This window comes from Triturus cristatus, chromosome 7 (assembly GCF_964204655.1).
Source record: "Triturus cristatus chromosome 7, aTriCri1.1, whole genome shotgun sequence".
NCBI classification, from domain to species: domain Eukaryota; kingdom Metazoa; phylum Chordata; class Amphibia; order Caudata; family Salamandridae; genus Triturus; species Triturus cristatus.
Window position 1 is genome coordinate 578,926,911 of NC_140590.1, and position 22,541 is coordinate 578,949,451.

Sequence of the window (22,541 nt, forward strand, 5' to 3'; positions counted from 1 at the left end):
ATGCATCAGTTTATTTTGGTACACTGATGGTGCTTACCCAAAATTGAAATTATCTCAGGGTGCTCTCATTTCACTAGACTGTATTTATCTGCTGTGTGCTCTCCCATACAAAACAAGTGTCATCACTCTCATAACTGCGGGCACAATTGAGATGCTCTCCACTGATTTGATTTCATTTTCTGCATCACCAGGTTACTCTCCTGCTACTTCGTAGATCCATATTTTGCTCCCCCAGAACTATGCACACCAATGGAGATCTCTTCTGCTACTCTCAACATCTAGAGCGCACTGAGATTTCCGTATGCGTCAACAGAGTCACAATATTCCTAGAGAGATCAACAAAGAGCCCCAATATTACTCTAGAGATCCATAGAGTGTTTTCCAATTACTGTTTATATTCACAGCGTGTTCCACTATTGCCAAATCCATCCATGAGGTGCTTCCCAATCAAAGTAAACATCCACTGGATGTTTTGTTACTGTCTTCCCCTAAAAGATTCCCCACTGGTCTTGTGTACAGCCAAAGGTGGCTCTGTTACTGTCTTCCCCTACAAGATGCCCCACTGGTCTTGTGTACAGCCACATGTGGCTCTGTTATTGTCTTACCCTATAAGTTGCCCCGCTGGTCTTGTATACAGCCACAGGTTGCTATGTTACTGTCTACTACAAGATGCTCCACTAGTCTTGTGTACAGCCAGAGGTTGCTCTGTTACTGCCTTCTCCTACAAGATGCCCCACTGGTCCTGGTCTTGTGTGCAGCCACAGGTTGCTCTGTTACTGTCTTCTCCTACAAGATTCTGCACTGGTCTTGTGAACGGCCACAGGTTACTTGCCATTTAAAACCTGTACCCATGTTGTGCTCTCTAAGTGTGGGTTAACAGCAGCCTATTTATTTTCACCTTTATCATCCCTAACAATAGATATGTAAACGTGTAGAGAGCTCTCTAGTGTTATTTCTTAGCACAAGAAATGTAACCAATAAAAGCTTTTCTCTAGAGACTGTTTAATGACAGTAATTACTGCTTTGTAAGAGGGTAACTGTTCCATTTTCATCAAAAAGTCGTGACATATATGTCTTTAAGTAAATACAACATGAGCTGTGTGATAAATATCACACCCCACTGCTTTCCCTTGGCAGATTTCAGCAGATCAAAGCTGCTGAAAGTTCTTATGAGAATGTTCAAAGAAAGGACGATGTGCTAAACCAATTCTGTATGTTATGCCTCATTTCCTGTTGAAAACTTTGAAAAGGAGGCATTCAGAATATCAGATAAAAACCTCACCTTGGGATAATGGCAACTTCTTTTGTGGTATATACCCCATCTTATTCCACACACCTTAGAATCAGGGTCAAAATTGGTTCTATAAGAGCTCAACACATATTCTGTGTTAGAGATTACTATGACGAAAGCAAACCTTCACAACGTTGTAAGACACCCATTGAACAATCCTGCAGGTATTAAATATTACAACCTGGATATAACCTTTTTTTCTGGATAGACAGTATTAATGTTCCACAAAGCAAGGAGCCAACCCTTCGAGCCTGATGTAAATATGGACAGTAAAAGGATATACTTGGAAACAGGCTGGCATTCCGCACACCAACTTCTGTGTTCCTCAACCCCATTTAAAGTTCTGTGAAGGTGGTGTTCACCACGGAAGAGCTGTCATTGGCTTCACCATCAGGCAGATCGTCAGGTAGTCATCATATTGCAGGAAATGGTGTCTTGAGGCAGTGTCAGGGCATTTTATCCCCTTCATGTGAAATTTGCTCCGAATCTTGTGGGGCCCACCTCCATGAATTAATATACCTGCATCAACAGTTAGAGAGGGCCTGCAATGCTGGTGCTGAAGCTTTCATGGCCACCTATCCAGTGGTGATGGCGCTGTCTGACTCTGAAGGTGCCCCAGTGACTATTTAGGTGTCAGCGCTCAAATCTTTATCCTTTATCGTGTATTCTGCATCAAGGACAAGCCTCATGCTATGGCCCTTCACCAGCTACATTTTTAAAGAATGATTCATCTTTAATATCCTGCAAAGAAACACAACTGCTAACAAAATAAAAACCTGAAAAGTTATTTCTTCAACGTTCAACATTGTCTTAGCTTTCAAGAAAAGTGCTTGTTTTTTGGTTTACCCAAAAAAATGGTGTTTGGATGTAGGTTTATAAAGTGATACAAATCACATGACTGCGTATTGTAATTTTAACTGTATTCCATTATCATGTATTTAGTACATCACAGAGATCTTAAGTTCTTCTACGCCAGGAGTACATTTTTGCCTTCATATTCTGGTATTTGTAGTTCTGTATTTTCACATTCAAAGTTACAAGTACCATAATTCAGAGGAAAAACAGGAATGTATTTTAGGAATAGAGCTGATTTCTTTGTACAAACCTAGACACTGAGGGCCTCATGTAGGTAAATTACATTTACCACTTCATAAATACCGAATCATACCGATTCTGTATTTATGAAGTGGTGAATGCAATGTAGGTAAAAAGTCGGTAAATATTACCGATTCGGAAAAATTCGGTAATTACCGAATCGGTATTTACCGATTCGGTAATGAGGCATACCTTCCCATTGATTCCTCAATGGGAAGGTATGCCTCATTACCGAATCGGTAAATACCGATTCGGTAATGGGGGGAGCACATTCAAGGGTGGCAGGGTGTCACATTGACACCCTGTTGCACCCCTGATTTCTGCATGTGTGCACATGTGGCACACATACATGCCCTGAGGTCATGTATGTCTGCCACATTGCACACTTAAACGTGCACAAAAATGCTTTTTTTTCACCTATTCGTCATTTACCACCAACCTTTAGTTGGTGGTAAATAACGAATCCCCACACCCACGACACACTCCCCCTACATCTCATTTCATGATTCGGTATTTACCGGATCGGTAAAATTACTGAATCGGTAATTTTACCGATTCGGTAATTTTACCGATTCGGTAAATACCGAATCATGAAATGAGCCCCCTACATCTCACAAGCCTAAATACCGGTCGGTAACGGTATATTTACCGAAAATCGGCCGTTACCGACCGGTATTGGGCTTCCTACATGAGGCCCTGAGCGAGAGGAATAGTTCTTGATTTCATAGCTTAATTTAAGAATGAGTACATTGCACTACAACAGTGCACACATTCTACATTTTTGAACACTTCATATGTGAGAAATAATGTTATTTTATATGCAACAGAATGTGACTACGAAAGAAAGAGTGGCAGGGAACTAATGACGAGAGTGAAAAAGAGGAAAGGTTCTCTGGAAAGAAGAAAGACAGGAAAAAGGAATAGAGATATCTATATTGCGAGAGAAAGAATAAAGTGGCAGTGAGGTAGTGACAGAGTAATATAGAGTAAAAGAGAGATGGTAAGATGAAAAAATGACTGACTGTCTGAAAACAAGTGACTAACAGGACTTCACAATCCTCCATCTGTAAAAGAGAAATTAAGGGCGTCAATGTACAAAAGTGTGCGGTCATATAGCCTACGATTTGCTAAAGGACCGTATTTCCAACCAAAAACTCCTTTTTACAGTGTATAGTAGCCCCTTTTAAAGTTGGAAAAGTCCGACTAAAAAAATGAACCTAGTAGGGTGCATGCAAGGAGTGAACCTGTGAAATCCAAGAAATAGGAGACGACCACATTGGAAATGATGAAACAGGTTATTTATTCATCAATAAGAAGATCCCATCCAACAGGCATAGTAGCTGCCTACAACTGACGCCAGTGCCTAAGACTCCACCACCAGACCTAAGACATATCACAATTCTAATGACATGTGTAACATTCCAAAGACTTAAGAAGAGATTACATCAGTAATAAATTAACATTGCTATATTGCTAAAATACCGAGCACAGTAATAATGCCAGAATACCACACACCTCCCTTCCTTCACAAAACTATTTACAATGAACATGCAATTTGAAGAAGTAAATCCAAGCAAGTGCCAACCAGCTTAAACATAATCCTTAAGATAAGCAGGACGTTTCACAATCCTGCTGGATGTCTTGTATTATCTAAGCCCCTTTGCTCTCCATTGAACCCTGATTTTAAATTGTCATGGGAAGTAGATTCACTTCTCGAATTTGCACAAGAGTCGCTCAAAGACTTTCTTTTAAAAATAGCAACCCTATTGAGATTCCAGATACGATGATCTTGTGTTTTAACAGCATTGCGAAAAACTTTAATAACTAATAAAGGTTTCAAAAACTTGGATGGATTTCCAGACAGACCAGGATGTTTTACCATTACCCAATCTCCCACTTTAACCTCAGTTTTCTTGACCACATTCCTCTTAACAAAATTCTCCTTTCTGTCATCAGCTTTAAATTCCTCTCTTTTTTGCACCTCATCCCCATCACAACCCTTTCCTTTAGATACATCATACTTATTCACCCAAGAAGGCTCAAGACACGTATTCGGCACCCTACCACGAAAAAGTTGAAAGATTGTTTTCCCAGTAGTGCTATAAGCGTTAACCTGTATTCCTCCACTTTTTTAAGAACTTCCTTCTTTCAGTCTAAAGTGTTCAATTTAGCCAATGTAATGGTTTCTTTGAGCACTCGATTGAATCTTTCAACCATCCCGTTAGTCTCTGGATGATAAAGTGCACAAGTTTCATGAGTAATGCCCCTTAATGTTAAAATTCCTCTATCTGTTTTGAAACAAGTTGTACACCATTATCAGTCAAAATTGTCTCTTGCATTCCTTCTCTAGACATTAACTCATTCAAACATTTTATAACATGAACTGTTTCAATAGTAGAAGTAAAGAAAACTTCAGGCCAACGAGAATACATATCTACAATGACCACAAGAAAAACTTGCAGACCATTACTGTGGACGGGTCCCAAAATATCCAAAGCAACGTCTTGCCAAGGACATGAAGGACGCCTTCTTATAACCATCGGTTGAATCCGCGGACATTACAATTTGTCACTCATAGCACAAACAAGGCAATCCCGCACCTCGACCTGCTTGTCCATACCCAGCCACCAATAACTCATGCGTAATCTTTCCTTAGTTTTCATAATTCCCAAATGAGTTTCATGTGCCAACTAAATCAGTTCCTTTCTGAGACTATTCGGAGGAACTAATCTCGTCCCTTAGATATGGGGTCAATGGACACTTTTCCTCTGAAATGATACGGTTTTTCAATGCACATACCCATTCATATTCTTCGTCTATATCCTCACTATCATTCAAGATGAGAGTCTCCTTAGGAGTGAGACGTGACAACACATCAGCAACACCATTGTCAATTGCAGGAATATATTTCATAGAAAAACAATACTCTTGCAAACCAATGACCCATTTAGTGATTCTACTGGAAATTAAGTCAAGACCCTTGTTATTAAATATTTCAACCAATGGCTTATGATCTGTGACATTTTCGAAATCCACACCCCACAGCAATTTTTTCAACTTCCTACTGGCCCAGTAAATAGCAAGGGATTCCCTTTCCACCAAAGAATATCTGGTTTCAGCATCTTCAATTTGGGAGTTACAGTGGGACATATAAAGGGTGTGCTTGCAATTGTGGTCACAAACTATTGACCAGTTACAGACCCCCGAGTTGCAGCAGCTTCTCCTTTTTGCAAACTGTTTGGGGGCCTAAAGGGGAGCACTGACTGGTTGCGTCAGTGTTCCCGAAATGGAATTTTTTTAAAAAAGTAGCATTTGTCCCTTTGATAGACTTGGGCGGCTTTAAAAAAAATGTTTCCCACCTGGATAAACAAATGCAGGGATAGTGGCATGCTATACCTTGCACGCCAGTATCCCATCTTTCACAGCCAATCACAGGGGCTCACAAATCTCTACATTCCATATAATCATTATGCAGGTCATTTTGCGATCCACTACAAATGGACAATTTGCAATGGAACTTATTAGTTCATATGTCGAATCTCAAATTTCATTTCCATCTGAAAACCAGACAGTAAAGAAATGACACATCAATTATTTTTACAAAATGCTTCATATCAATGCAATTTACTTTTGCTACTAGCATATCTGTGGGTAACATTTGGTTCCAGGTATAAATAGGGGCCTTCAAGCCAAAGTTTAAATGGCCCTATTCTCATCTTCGGCCAGCACTAATGGCGTCAGAGTTGCTAACTAACTTAGGAATGCCAGTTCACCACATTTGTGTCTGCATGTGCTATTTAAACAAAGTTGGTTTTAAATGGAAAGCCCTACCCTTGTACCTGGTATGCAGGGAGAAACCGCCCAGTATGCCAAGGACACTTGCAATGTTCGGTATACAAATGCACTTTCACTTTGGCAGCACATTCCCAGTATCCCACTTGTGATGGACAGCTATGGGGACTGAGTGAGGAGCCCCCCCAGCAGAAAAATCCAGCAACGTGATTGTGATTGAGAGCGCCTACCCTTCAAGGCAGCCATGATGGGTGAAAAACACTAACTAAACATTCAGAGCAAGTTACTGCTGCTTTCGGCAACCTTTCTCCAGATTCAAGTAGAAAAATCACACATCCTTTCAAGGTTTTACTACCGTAACTGAGAGTACTTAACTTTTCGTAAATGTCAGACCAAGAAACTGCAAAGATTGTTAAATAAGGCAAAAATTGGTTTACCCTAAAAAAAACCCCCACAAACACCCTTGTATCCCCTGTTCTGAAACCAGTTTACCGGCTTCAGAGGAAGTATGGAATAGAATTCATAGTCTACTGTAGACAAAGTGTACTGTAGGAAGGTCAATCAATGCTTATTACAACAAGCATTGGCATAGCCAATAGGTCTCACCTTATAAGTGTTAAGCCATGTAACACATTATCCTAGGAGCTGTGCCACCATGTATTGAATAGGTCTATAATTACTACACAATGGGTCATGAAGTCTGATTCAGGAATCTAATCTTGCCTCTGCTGTGCGCTTCTTCCTGGGTGGCATTACGATAACGAACACTCGGAAGGCTCCCGTGAGGTCAGATGCATTGGGCACCAGAAGCCAGTCTATGCAACATGCAAATCTCTTTTCCTGTGTGATCTTTGAATAGCCAATGGCTTAGGTAACAGAGAGTTACTGGCGATGAGAGATGTATACCGAACCATAAGGGAAAGGAGGGGTGGTACACTGACTCAGGACATGCCTAGAGGAAAGTGGCTCGCTAGTCGATCGAGGGTCAGATCAACAGATTTCTTGGAATCTTGTATGGTTTACAAGAAGGGTAACATTACATAGGAACACAAAAAGGAAAGCTAGATATGATGTGCTGGAAAAAAAAATCCATGAACACTACCTGAGTTCCTAATGTCCCACTTTGTGCCTGTAGTTTCTTATAATCAGAGAACAGGAGGGACAAATCTAGATGGGATTACGTCATCCACATGGATTTCTTAAAGCAGTCTAGAAAAAAACACACGTGATAGAAATGGAAATAGACAGGGAATCCATGTGCATGAATAGACCAACGATAAGTATTGCTGGTTGTATTTTCGCCATTACTTGAAATGCAAGGAGCTTCAAAAAGTTCTGACTCTGATGCTGGGCTTTTAATGTGGTGCAACTATTAATCAACAAAACCTGGCAGAAGGTGTGTGCCAAAATTAGCTAACTTACTGCTTCATTTCTGACCGAAACCAATTACTGGGCAACGGGGCTTGTAGAAGGCACCCTTACAACAAAAGGTCACAGGGATTTCACTGGGTGCCATCCGAGTCAAGGCACAGAAAAAGAGAGGCCATGGGGTGATATTGTGGAAGGGACAAGGGCCGTCCCAGGGTGAGCCCACAATCCCACAAGAATTTGCCATGCTTTTCGGTGAGAGTAATGTCCTGCCAATGGCTGGCAGCTCTCAAGGCCCTGTCACCTTCTTCTCCCACTCCCTCAGAGATGTATAGGGGCAAACCACCCACCAGTCACTGATATGTATCTAAAATGGATGCTTAGACTCAGCTTGTATGTGTTCACAAACTAGAGTTTTGTTTGGGTACGTTTAAACGAGAAATTAGAGGGTAGAGAGAGAGAGAGAAAATTCGTAGGCGGGAGCAAAAAACAGGGAGGAGGAGACAGGGGCCGGGGGGAGGGGTAGGGGTGAGGCCATAGAAAGAAACAATGAATATTTGGGTGGGTATGAGATAGATATTCTTGCAGGAAATGCTGCTGTACTAACACAGCAGTGACCTACTGCATACACCGCCCCGTGAAAGTGAAAAAATAAAATGAGTTCTCTTTTTAAAGAATAGCACATATATGAGATTTCACATTGATAAGCCACCATTTTCCAACTGGGTCACTTAATGGGCTTAACAACTGAATCTAAGAGTATGCTTCTATCTGAATTCAGAATATGGTAATGAAGACTGTGTTGGTAAAGAAAAAAAAACACATGCCCCCTTTTTTTGAATGTTTATCAATTCTGGCCACACGTTATGCCTGCTGAATCTAATCAATGTGCGAATATATCAGTTGCATTAAAAGACACGCTTTGGACCCCGGTTTAAGTTTTAGATTGTCTGCTACCTACCTCTGAAAGTAGCCCCTGCTGACAATTGTGATATACAAAGAGTATAGTCGACCCGCCAAAATAGAAAAGGAAAGAAAAAAATAATAATAATGAACTAACCGTCATAATTGTAAACCAAATACATCCATTAAAGACATTGAAGATCTAGCTGGTAACAAGTGGGGCATTCAAGCAAAATAAATATGAATCATCTTCTGTTTCTCACACACTACAAAACAAAAATCGGGAGTTAAAAGAAATGATATAGCCATGAGGCACAGAATCTTATACCCTTTTAAAGAACTGCCAATAATTGTGTGATCATGGATCCCAGTTGGTCCGCTGGAAATGAAAACGACTTCATTTTTCACTCTCTCTGCTTGGATTTGTAATTTCAAAACTCGCAGACGGTGCTTGAGATCTGATCATCACCCTCCCCCCCTCTGCCTGATAGTGGAAATAGTGGAAATACCCTGTAGGGTGGGGGCACATCAAAGTCCGGTTCAGGAAGCGCAGATGAATCTGCTACATGCCAAGTGCTACAGATTCATTTGAAGTGGAGGAAGAGAAATTAAATCACATACTCACCCTGGGAGGGACCCAGCCCCACTGTCAAGAAGCAACAAAAGGCTACTGTCCCTTTAAACTGCCCATGGGCCCACTCTAGAGTTATTAAAAATTTACACAGCTGTAATAACTCCAGGGCAAGGCCAAAGAAATGTAAGCCGTGGAAGGAAGCGCTGTGCCCCCGTAGCCCTCATGTACCATCCAAAGCCGGGCTGTCGCTCAACTTTATCAATGCCTTGTGCTTCTTTTGTGCAAAGCAGCTCATTGTGGCTGCCAGGTGAGGCGCTGGGGGTGCTCCACAGCTCACGCAGTTCCATGCAAGGCCTGAGGTTGGAAGAGAAGCCCCCGTTTCTCCAGAGCACTTGTTCTATCCTGAGCGTAGGCTTAGACAGCTGCCTCCTCATCAGATGGAGCCTTAAAGAGATGGCAGACCTGGATCCGGTTACTTTCTGTCGGCTGAACCCTGTGAGCCTTTAAGGGCGCTTTGCTACTGTGTGCTTTGAATGAAGCATGCATTAGGGGCAGGGTATCTATGGAGTCTGGGATTGTAAAGAGGGTGGGGTTATGTCAAGTCCTTGGGTCATTCAGTGAGTGTCACACAGAAAGGAGAAGGGCAAACTTCACGAGCAGAGGCTGCACGGTTACAGTATCATGCTGGCCACTCATCAGAAAGCATTATTTGCAAAAAACGTACCTGTACCGAGCTTACACAAGACTATGCCGACTTCAGATGGACGACAGCCAAAGTTGCAACTAAGCCTAAATAAATAAAAACGGAGTGCACCGAAAATAAACGTATGCCGGATAGTGAAAGGATCCATGTAGCAGGAGCAGTCTCAGGGCAGGAACAAAACAGCCAAAAGGCGTGACAAATGTAAACTATTCGCAAATGACACAAAAGGAATCTCGAAAGGCAGAGTAAACAACCAATGGAGAGAACTGGGGGTGTTCAAAGCTCACAGACTGAATACAGCTTGCTCAAAGATAGTGCATGCACGCTGCCTAGGCTGGACCTAAAAAAGGGCTCCACACTAAGGGGCCTATTAGGATGGCGGGCAGAAAACCACCCCGGCCGCCATGGTAGCGGAAAACAACAGCCCGCCGGGGCAACACCGCCAGACTCATTAGGATCAACCGCCGAAAAAATCCATCCGCGGCGGTAAGAACCACGAAAGACAGCCGGATGCCAGCAGTGCGGTTGAAAATCCGTCCGCGACAGTCGGATTCACGGCAGAAACACACTAACCCGCCGCCAGTACAGCGGAGTCACCGCCCGGTAAATTAGGATATCCCCGATGCGACTGCGGTACGTTCCACTATTTCCGTGCGCCGCGGTCGCAAATAGTGATGAATGAGAGATACGGCGGTGGGGCTGGATCATAGCCACCGCTGCGGACACTCTGTGAAAAAAATGGCGGCCGACCTTAAAACACTCACCAAGGCTACCAAGTGCACCCAGCAAACTAGTCCTGCCCCCACAAACCACCTAACACAACCCAAGGACACACCCCATGCCAAAACCAAAAACTACAAATCCCATGAAAACCCACACCACACCTGACAGAAATTACCCCTACTGACACACCCCCATAGCTGAGTATAAAACCAGCCCCTTCCCTGACCACAATCCTTTGCAACACTCCAGAAGAGAAGGGCATTCACCAGTTCAGAGAGGAGAGGCAAAAGAATACAGCACACACAAATCACCACCGTCATCACTACCACACCTGCACCTCTAACACCTTGGTACACCACACACCATGGCAGCACAAAAAATGCCAAAATTCACGGACACTGAGTTGAGGGTATTGGTAGATGAGATAATCAGGGTTGAGCCACATTTGTTTGGCACCCTGGTCCAACAGACACCAGCAGCCACCAGATGACAAACGTGGGCGAGGATAGTTGAGAAGGTCAATGCAGTAGGGACCACCCTGCGCAACAAACAGGAAATCATGAGGAGGTGGCATGATCTCAAGACACTCGTCAAGAAGAAGTGGGCCGAGAACCGCGAACTGGCCACGGGGACTGTGCCATCCATGACGCTTCACTGCAGCTACACCTTCCAATCTGCCCAAAAATGATTTAAAATAAAACACATGGAGGAAGGTCGCTCTATGCACTTTAACCAATGTACTGGCGCATGTTAGATACATTATTGATGTCAGAGCCTAACTATTTCCTATTCAGGAAGACTTGCCACTTCAGACACTCGTTCGTCTACACAACAGGACTTCACCACACTCTAGCAAGGGATGGGACTTTCTTCAGTGCTCTCACTATATAGCAGACTCACAATATCTTGCAAACCAATTTGGGAAGCCTCTATGGCCAACATACTGTCAGTGATCGCTCTACTGTAAGCAAATTGCTCTCAGTACCTTGAGCATACAGTGGGGTATCTGGGAATACTGTGTCAAGACAGGGTTCTGCATATTAGCAAATACATAACCTATACCCATCACCATACTCCTACCACCGCAAACTGGCAAAATAGAGAATGCTGTAGTTGCTACAATTCACAAAACACCTAAATTATTAATACATTATTTAAATTAATTCTGTTTACCACCCTGGTGTAAGGGGGGCTAATCTGGCCTTTCCACTCATCTGACTAAATGTAAATAGCAATTGCAAATCAGGTATACCAAAAATACAGCAGATGTCTGGCAGGCACACACATACATGCTCTGACTCTTCAGTATCTGGTATCAGGTCTCCTGTTATATGCATGCCTCCTCACCGTGGTCTCATGCTGCTTTATGAATTCATGGCTTCTGGCCATTACTGCTGCAACTCTTACCCACTACTGTATGCATCTTCAGTGTGGTCGCCCAATTTTATATATTGACCCTTAATAATTTACTATAAACAGTGACAAATGCTTACAAGCACCAAGCAAACAGAGGAAGACCAAACAATGTAGCATGTGGGGGGCAGCTACAACTCAGGAGAAGGAACCATGAGAAGCCAGAAGAGGAGAGTGAAAGGTCATGGAACTGTGGGTGCAGGGTACATTGAGAATGACTAGATAGAACAACTGGGCCTTCAGCTACATTTAGAAAACCATTGGAGTAGTGTTCGCACATTAGAGCTACAACAGACAAGCCACTATTAGGTATTTGTGGCCACCAGCAGTGAAAGTGAGTAGTGAACGTTGAGAGCTGCATTCCTACATTTCTATTTCCATTATACAGAGCAGTTACAACACTTTAAAAAAAAGTTATACTCAAAGGTTAATCTTCTTCTTGACCTGCCCAAGGCTGAGGGATCCATTGGAAGATAACTACTGACGAAGGACTAAGGGGGTCAAGATGCTGCTGTGAAGGGCAGCCCTGGGGGAAATGATTCACGTGGGAGACTGAAGGGAAGAAAAGGAAATGGGTGAGTATGCACTCCATTTCCTTCGATTTTGCCGACTCTAAGCAGATGGTCTTCCCACCAGGTCGGCTCGACGGAAAGTCAACTTGTAATTATGACAGTAGTGAACTGGTCTGTACCACCCTGTGAGAGCTGCTTTCTCCAGACCGCCGTCACGGCGGTCTGCGAATGGCAGGCGGACCACCAACTGTGCGTTCGGGAATCCAACGACTCTTTGACAGCGGTTCGTTCAACGCCAAACTCGTAAATCAGGCCCTTAATAACTAAATGCAATTGTCATTAAGGTAGTTACATTGCACGGTCCCTTAGGGTGCTGGAAAATGTGTCTGTTCATTCCTCACTGCCTTGGGCGAAGACTACTTCTGCTGAAGTAGATTCTACCTGCTTTCTGCATTTTTTCGGTCTCGCCTCTGGACAGCCCGCATGCACTGTCTTGAAAAAAGACCTGTTGTATGTAGTTCCAGAGATTCTGCCCACCCATATGTTTGCAATTTGCTATCTCTATTGTCGCTCTCCCATTCTTTCTTCCCATATGTCCATCGCATACATTTGTCATGCCTCTTCCTCTGTTTACTCCTCCCTGAGAGCAAGGACCAAGTACACAATCCCTCCACTATCCCTCATTTTATTACCAATCTAAGAACTTCCTTTTGCTTTGTTTACCAGCCCTCCTCAGGAGCGCTGGTGTTTCTATTCAGCTCCGAGCACCGTTTTTCTTTTATTTATTATCCCATCTTGTTTTTAATTTGCTCCATCCATTATTGGCTGCGCATGGGGACGGACGGGCGCAACGGGGTTATGGCGATGGTCTGATTTCACCATTGGTGTATGTCACACAATTACAACAACTTTGTGCTGTTAGCATAAGTTTGTTGTTTCATCCTCGGCCACCCATTACAGCCAAGATCACGGTTCCTGTACGTTTTTTTACATTTCAACTTCTTGTGGCAGTGACCGCACTGAAGCATAGGCCAGCTAGGTGTCTGACGGGCATGTCCGTGGTGATCTTGTTTTATATGTAGACATGCTCCACTTTGTGAAGTTCTTTGTGAGTAAGACAAAGGGGCAGGTTTACTAGATTCTTATTGAGTGCATACAGCAGCTTCAAGTGCTGCACTGCGTGAGAAGGAGAGAGCAGGAGAGAGACATATTTGCAGAAATATGGCACTCTCCTCCCCTCTCTCTAGCGCCAGTGGAGAAATATGCTGCTTTGTGCCACGGATACACCCTTGCATTATAGTGCAAGTGTGTCTCCGTGAAACTAGCATAGGTTTTGTACTAGAAGGGAATTCTTCTAGTACAAAATACAATGCTTAGGCTAACTTGAAACCTTTTCCCACTTTGTATGTGCGCTGTACAGTGCAGCACACAAACAAAGTTGGAAAAGAAAGGAGAAATAAAAGCATTTCTCCTTCATAGCGCCTTTTTGAAATGGGTGCTATTTTCTCACGCTAAACCCTGTCTACTGTTCTTAAGGAAATAGGGCTTAGCGTCAGAACCCTTGGGACATTGCATGGGAACGCCCATGCACCACCTATGGTACGAGCCCTTGGAGCTAAGTAATGCAAAGCAGCGCCATGCGCTGGTTTGCACTACTTTTGAGTGATTTTCCTGTGCTGAACAAGTTTAGCGTTGGAAAGTAAATGAGTAAAAAAAGATTTTTTGTCAATTTGTGTCACTTTTGTGACATAAACACGACACTAAAATCAGTACATATATCCCACAGTGTTCTAAATTAATTATGGAAATTAACCTGCATACAATTAAGGTTTTATTGATGCCAGTTTAGAAGGTTCGAATGCTTTCAGGCTGAATACCAACCTGGATGCTTTGTGGTAGTTACATTGCATCCAGCCCTAGTGTGAATATCATCAGGGTGCTCTCCCTTTAATTCGAACATACCAGGGTATTCTACAATGAATGTATGCATCCTCAGGGTTATTTCAAACTGTCATCAAAACTATGCTTATTCTATACAGTCTCAGAATGTTTACCCTGTGGTATATGCCCCCCAATCTTATCTTCAGTTAGTGCATGCAACCTCTTGGTGCCCTCCACTTAATGTTGATGATGCTTTCTCTGTGCTGGCTGCTTCTTTATGGTGTTTTTTCATTACTGCTGATGTCCTCAGTATTCTTTGCTGCTTCTATTGCATTTCAGACCTAGTCCTTTGCACTGTAAAGATTTGCAGTAGATCATCAATACACTCTCAAGACAGTCAGCGGAATGTTGTAGTGTAAATTACTACATAAGCAATTATTTTTGAGCAGCAAAATTGGCACTATTTGTCCATTGTTATCTGACTTCTCTCTTTAGGGCCATTAACATGCGGGCTCCATAATCTCTTTAGCGGGTTATATTTAGGCACATGATGAGTGAGAATCAGGATGTTATTGGTAGTTTTGTTTGAAAGTAACGATGTGATCGTTGATAACTTGCTTCAACTGATTTTGTGGCTTGGCAGGTGGTGGCTCTAGGATTGTGTCTTGGTCAAAAGTCCTATTTGAAGAGCAGCTGGAACCTGTTGGATGGGATGCTGGTCCTGATTTCTGTTATTGATATTTTGGTGTCGATGGTTTCTGACAGTGGCACTAAAATCCTGGGCATGTTAAGGGTTTTACGCCTGCTTCGAACTCTCCGACCTTTAAGGTACGTGAAATATTTTCTGTACAAATTATCCTTTTTCGATTGACACAATCACCACATTTGCTTGGATAATTTCTTCCTACACATTTCTCAATTTATGTTCTTTATTATCCTCTTTGGGAGATGGAGATCTAGCCTCAAAGCATTCTTTCATAGTGTGAGTAAATTTACTAAGAGAAAGGGGCAGGCCAGCATGTTTGGATGGTGCCTGAGCAGAAACAAAATCACTGTTGACTTACAGCAATTGTGTCAGAACAATAAGTAACAAAAATTTAAATGTCGAATTTTCATAGGAAAAATACATGGTGTTCTGGTTTTAAAATTGCCAAAATGTAGCTACACCACAAAAGGCCTGATGTTTCATTATTCTGGTCGCAATTTGTGACCAGTATTGAATTTTGCGAACCAACCTATGCATTAATAGGTTGGTTGCTAAAATGTTAAACGAAGTGGGTCACTATCCTACCTCCCTAATTAATATTCATTACGTAGGTTGCAAATTGTAACTCAGTCCAATTGGATACAATCAAAGGGATGGAGGCCTGAAAGGGCCAGTAGACCACCATGTCTGTGATTGCATTTAAATGAAACTTCTTTTTTATGCAGCACAATTTCTCCACTCCCAGAATGCCAAAGGTTGGGCTCTTTCAACCTAATGTTTTTCTGGCTACATATTCGTTTTGTTTAATATAGCTATTAAACCAGACTATTTTTCTATTTGAAAAATCATTATTCATCAGGTCCATGTGAAACAATAGCAAGGCACTGCGCTGTACAGGAATAAAGTAGCAGAAAATGCTTTTCAGCAGTCACACTACAGTGCTTCTGTTTGGGCATGTGGTGAGGATGCAGTCAAAACTGCAGTGCCTGAAAGTCGAGTTCTGTTGCATTAAGTGATGTACCATGCTTCCTCTTTTCTATAAGGTCCTTCCGTTTCTGTAGTCATCTTTTCTGTTGAGTTTCCAATTAACGTCTGCATATGTCCAAACTTCATCTATGTTTTAATGGGACACACCCACAACATTGATGCTCAGTATATTCCACTTGCAAGTAGAGAGGAACTAACTATAAATGCTATACTATATTTTGTATCTATAATTTTACATTTCCAGCCATTTAATAGCGTTCTCGTGAAAGGTGTCTCCTGTGCGGGCACTCAATATACAATAAATAATTCTCTGTCTGTTTTTTTGCTTTTAAAGTGTGCCCTTTTACATGTGATACTCCTATTTTTCTAATAGGGTCATTAGCCGAGCACAAGGGCTAAAGCTGGTTGTGGAAACTCTTATGTCCTCCCTCAAACCTATCGGTAACATCGTGGTAATATGCTGTGCCTTCTTCATTATATTTGGAATTCTTGGAGTCCAGGTATGTGACATAGATATATACAAACACACTCACACAGACATGCATATTTTGTTTCCTTGTAGTGTTAAAATGTACATCCTATTTATATCTATTTTTTCATTGGAACATACATAGTAGTAGTTTAACTAGTTATTAGAGCACATTAAGAGTAAAACACAGGAACCAGTAGAGAAGGAGACACTTTGCCAATGATTCTAAAACTCTGGTATCAAGGATAGGCCTTGAAAGGAAAAACCCTGAGAGAGCAGTGGAGACCTACCTCACAATTGGATACTGAAAGTTAGGATCAGGCAGTGTCCTCCACTACAAGAACGCCCGAGAGAAGCTCACAAAACAGCCCCACCAGGTAGTAGTCAAGGCCCCCCTACTGGACTAATATGACAGAATACAGCACCAGTTGGGCCACCTCTACTACCAGTGACCAACCAATGACACTGACCTTGAAGCATAATATACTGTTGTGTCCAAATAATTATTCCAAGGGCCACACTTACCACTGGCCCGCAATATTAAGTAGAATAAGGAGCAGTTGGCAACGTGGAAGGTTCAAACGTTTATTAGCCACCACAGAACTCTATATAGAGGAGCCTCGTCGATCCTCACCCATCAGGTGCGCCGAGGAAGACTGCTGGCTCCTTGACAGTAACACACTTTTATACATTATCACTACAGCATACAAAACCTTATATGTGGAAAAGTACCAGTTAGTCCTGGCGCTCCTAATGAGCTCATGCCTATTTCTAGTTTCGGTTACACATACAAAGGGTTACTATCTTTACAGAGAAGGTCGAAAGGGTGACTCCCTTCTCGTCCCAGGTCTAGAGGAATTTGCTTGATACTCCCTTTTAGCAGATGTGACCTTGCTTCTCAGCAACTCGGCCTGTCTCCTAATAAATGCATGAAAAGGGGGAGCAGATGGTGTGCGGAAGAGACCATGTGATTCCCAAGCGAAAGAGCCGCAATCCAAGATGGAGGCGGTTCAGTTCTCGGCCCTTTTTGTCGTGCTAAACATAACGGGGATTTCGAACCTTTGAATACACCATAACTAATCATACCATCATTAGATATACTGCGCTAATCATACCATAGTGACTTGAATACCTCAGAACGGCCCTTTTAGTGCAGCATAGCTAATAACGGAGTCAGTCTTCAAAAATACCCTCATCGATCTGCATTAAGTCATGCATCTCTTTCTGAGCCCGCTGGGTATCTATCCTGGTTTGGACGGGCTTGGGCCTAGGGATGGATCGCAAACCTGAGTAGCGCAATATGCACAGCAAGCAGGCCCGCACTGTAGACAAAGGCAGCAGGTGAAAATGAACCCTACTACTCCCAAAAGAATCATGAATAACTTCCATCCCCAGGTGGTCACCAAATCCCAAAACCACCCGGACAAAGACCAAGTACCAGTCTCGGTGTGAATTTCAGAGGCTAGCCGATGCAGTTTCTGGATGGCTAAATGGACAGAAGGGGCGGAGTCAGGTATATATACACAACAGGAAATGCCGATGACTCTACAAGCTCCTCCGCGATCAGCTAGGATAACATCTAAAACAAGACGATTTTGAAGGGTCACAAGCCGGGTCGCCTGGAGCTCCACCGTGATATTAGTTAATATTCCTGCAGTAGTATTAATCACCCCTTCCACCACTCTAGATAGCCTCCTAATTTCTTTACTAGTGAGGATGGGTCCCCATATGGGCAACACCCCTTTTATAATATCAACGAAGTGTTGGGCTGGAGTGTCAGTCTGGTCAGTGGCATCATTACTGGCGGCTTCAGCTCTCAGACTCCGCCGATTTAAGGAATGGGACTTATGATAATCAGAAGGGGCTATGTAAACCGGTGGGTAAAGGAAAGATAAGTAACACCTACCTGCCCATCCTCTGGGTAGCCAAGTGTATGCGTTTTCACCGCACACAAAATAAACATTGGGAGGGGTGAGTGTTGGGGGACTGCTGAACGTCTGCAGTCTATAAGTGTAATTACATCTACTATAACCTACAAATAAATGTCCAGTACCCTGCACGCAGAAGGAGGAGGATGTATTCAGCACCGGGACCGGAATGATTTTCTCATCTGAGACATTTCGCTCCTGGAAATATTGAAATACTCAGTAAAGTTAAAAGTCATGAAATCCAATACTTCATCCCTCAACCAGGTATCATTTTCATGATCAGTGTATACGTTCATGCAGGCGGTAGGATCAAGGGTACCATCCGTTCCCTCAGCATTAGGAGTAAAACCTTGGTGTTTCTCTATATAGGCTAGAATCAAGGCATAATCCTTCTCTGAGAATCGACGTTCATCTATAGTGTAGTGTTCGTACAGCATGGATAACATTTTGAACCAGGCTTCGCAACTACCTAAATAAGATAAGGGCATTGATATAAACAAATCTTGCTTATGCATCACTGACGGGAGGAGACCACAGACCCAACAATCAGTAACATTTGTGGAACTATGAGTCTGGTGCAGCATCTCAATGAAGGCATTATGTACATATGTCTGTCGGTGCCTTTCCTTATGAGGGGCAAAGGTCTGGAAATGATGTTCCTTAGGAGCAGGGGTAGACACTATCAAGGTGTGTACAGGATGGCGGAACTCTAGATATATAAACAAACCTAAGCATAGTACAAATGATACAATCAATATAGAAATGAAAACAATTTTAACACGCAAACTCCATGAGGAGAACATTGGCAAATGCGGGGGAATGGTACGGGGTACTATGGGACGCCCTTCTTCAGGGACAAAACGAGCAAAAGGGTACATTCTCTCACTAAAAGTCCAATATAATCTCGGGAAAAGGGGTCTACAAGCAGTCCAACCTGCCGGAGGGTGCTTCTTTCCTGTGTCCGTATAGAGCCTCACAGGCAGACTCCTATCGTTCAGAGAAACCAAAAAGGTAAAAAGATAAAAACTTCTCGCGTTGGGGTCACACTTGACGCAACCCGTGTCGAAAAGAAACTCCACCTGGGCCCCCACCAACTGATCAATGTCTCTATCTTCGTTCTGAACAGAGCTTTACTTAAAGTTCCATGCTCTCAACGAGTTCAGTCCAGTGTTCCATCAATCCTCAGGTCTTTGCCGGGGCCTCCAACTTCACTCGCCAAGGCTAGACCTGGGATTCTCTATTTCCGGGGCCGCAGGTGATATCGATCCCGACCAGGGGTTTTAGGATTCACAAACAAAGTGGGCACAGTGGGGTCAGACGAGGAGCTGGGCTCCCGACCAGATGCCTCGCTTTGGGCAATTGGGTGGCCACAAAAAGGGGTTTCCAAGCTCACAGCACTCTCCCCTCGCCCGTCAACCTCTCTGCGGGTGTCCAGGGAAAGTGGCTCTCCAGTGCTGGGTTCGCCCTGAGTTGGCAGGCCTTCCTCCTGGTCAAGCTGCTCCCTTGGCAATGGGAGGGGAACTCGCTTAAGATGGGAGATATGGATCCAGTGCTGCTTCCCCTCGACTTTCACCGCCGTTCGCGTGGCCAGGAGCACCTGGTACGGCCGGGACCAGCGTGGATCCAAACTCGACTTTCGTTGGTAGTTTCGGACCAAGACCCACTGTCCAGGTTCTACGCTGTGTCCAGGACCCTCCGGCAGGGGCTGCAGTACGGCAGATATCTGTTGATGAATGGAATGAAGATCTTTAGTTAAAGCATACAAATAGTCAGTCAACATAGGATGGTCAATGTCCCTGAAAGATTTGGGCCGGGGTACTCCCCACACGTTGGCAGGTCTGCCAAAAATTACTTCATAAGGGGAGATACCGCTCCGTGAATGGGGAGTAGTTCTCACGGACAACAGGGCCAGGGGCAGGAGATCAGGCCATTTTAATCCTGTCGTGTCCTGAAGTTTAGCCAGTTTCAACTTCAGAATCCCGTTATATTTCTCAACCAGGCCCGCTGATTGAGGATGTCGGGCTGCGTGAAACTTCTGCTGGATGGACAGACCCTTGCATACATACTTAACTAAGTTAGCATTAAAATGTGTCCCGTTGTCACTCCAAATCACCCGTGGCAACCCATATCGAGGAAAAAACTCCTTTACCAGAGCTTTCGCAGTTGCCAGGGCAGTATTTTCCTTTGTGGGATACGCCTCCACCCATTTACTAAAAGTACAAATCACCACTAGCACGTATTTCAGATTGTTAACTCGCTCTAGCTGTATGTAATCCATTTGGAGTACTTCAAAAGGCAGAGTGGGTGGCGCAAAACTACCCGCCAGGATGGGAATACTAACCCCAGGATTATGCTGGAGACAAATTATGCAATGCTGGACCAAGTTCCTAGACGTCTTATGGATATTAACATTATACCAGACAGGATCCAATGTTGCACAGATGCCCTGAACTCCCACATGCGAAGGTCCGTGTGCCATGGTTACTACCGCATTTACAAATGCGTTTGGCAGTAACCATCTACACCTCTCTGACAAGTCAGTCCAACATCCATTCTCATCAAGCCTCCCCACCTGTTCTTGCCAGTATGTCAGCTCTTCCGGGGTCACCTCCTTTTGTAGCTCTTTCACACTATCTATGGTGTTGTTAAAAACCCCTGCTTCTATCATTCTTGTTACTACAAACATGGAAGTGGTGTCAGACTGGGCCGTTTCCTTGGCGATTCGATCCGCAAAGAAATTTCCCCTCCCCACATCATCAATTATAACCTTGTGTGCACTGCATTTGACTATGGCCAAGGTCTTGGGCAATGTTAATGCGGCTAGTAATCGTTCAACTAATGGTCCATTCTTTATTTTCTCACCATGGGATGTCAAGAATCCTCTTTCCGCCCATAACCTCCCGAAGCTATGTGCTACACCGAACGCGTACTGGCTGTCGGTGTAGACATTTAGCCTTAAGCCTTTCCCCAACTCGCAGGCCCTGAATAATGCAACCAATTCGGCCGCCTGGGCCGACCGGTATGGTATCTTTGCTGCCTCAACTACCGTGTGCAGGGTAGTGATCGCATAAGCCGCAGCTGTCGTACCATCCGGTAATCTGAAGCATGACCCATCAACGTACAATTCTCCTTGGGCATCAGATAGTGGGGTGTCAGTTAGATCTATCCGGCCCTTGGTTTCTTCTTCAGTTTGAAAGATACAATCATGTATGTCTTGTCCACCGTCTCCCGAAGGGAGGGGTAACAACGTGGCAGGGTTCATATTAACACATCTTTTGATCGTTATATGAGGTGCAAACAGGGTCAATTCGTACCCTGTAAGACACGCACTAGTTAAGTGCTGCGTCTGTGTCCTGTTTAATAATACGTCCACAGCATGAGGCACCATCACTGTCAGATCCGTATTCAGGACTAGCCCTTCCGATTGTCTGATTGCTATGGCCAGGCCACTGCCGCTGCAGCCCTCAGACAACTGGGAAGTGCTCTGGCGACATTGTCCAAAACCGCCGAGAAATATGCACAAGGCCTGTGCTTACCACCAAAGTCCTGTGTCAACACTGAAAGAGAACAACCGTCCACCTCATGCACGTAGAGCACAAAAGGTTTCCGGTAGTCAGGGGTGCCAAGCACAGGAGCAGAGCAAAGAGCAGTTTTCAGAGCGGAAAAGGCAGTCTGGCATTCATCAGTCCAAGGTAAAGGTTCATGCACATCCTTCGTAGTTAGATACAGGAAAGGTTTAGTCAAGAGAGAATAGTTAGCAATCCATTGGCGACAGTAGGAGGTTATACCAAGCAAAGCGCGGACATCACGTTGCGTGCGAGGAACAGGCATGTTAGTTATGGTTGCGATGCGCTCAGAAGTCAACCGTCTTCCCTCCTTCGACAGGAGATGACCGAGATAGGTCACCTCCGGTCGACAATATTGAAATTTAGAGAGCGACACCTTGTTACCGTGAGTAGCCAAATGCTGTAGCAGGGTAACCGTGGCATCGCGGCAACCATGTTCTGTATCAGAGGCCACAAGGAGGTCGTCGACATACTGCAATAGGACATTACCTGGCGGCAATTGTAAAGAATCCAATACTCTCTTTAGGGCTTGGCTGTAGATACTAGGACTTTCGGTATACCCCTGGGGGGCGCGACAGAACCTAAAGCTGCGGCCCCCCAATGAGAAACCAAACAAATGTCTACTATCTG

General features: G+C 43.8%; 1 protein-coding gene across 9 annotated transcripts in view; it reads left to right on the forward strand.

The window, feature by feature from the left end:
• CACNA1G (calcium voltage-gated channel subunit alpha1 G) overlaps window positions 1–22,541 on the forward strand; it is an 807,943-nt gene that overhangs the window by 524,236 nt on the left and 261,166 nt on the right. For all 9 annotated transcript variants that reach the window (XM_085617142.1, XM_085617143.1, XM_085617140.1 and 6 more), the window contains 2 exons: window positions 14,899–15,083; window positions 16,322–16,448. In XM_085617142.1, the coding sequence (XP_085473268.1) occupies window positions 14,899–15,083; window positions 16,322–16,448 (312 nt within the window). The remainder of the gene's footprint in view (window positions 1–14,898; window positions 15,084–16,321; window positions 16,449–22,541) is intronic.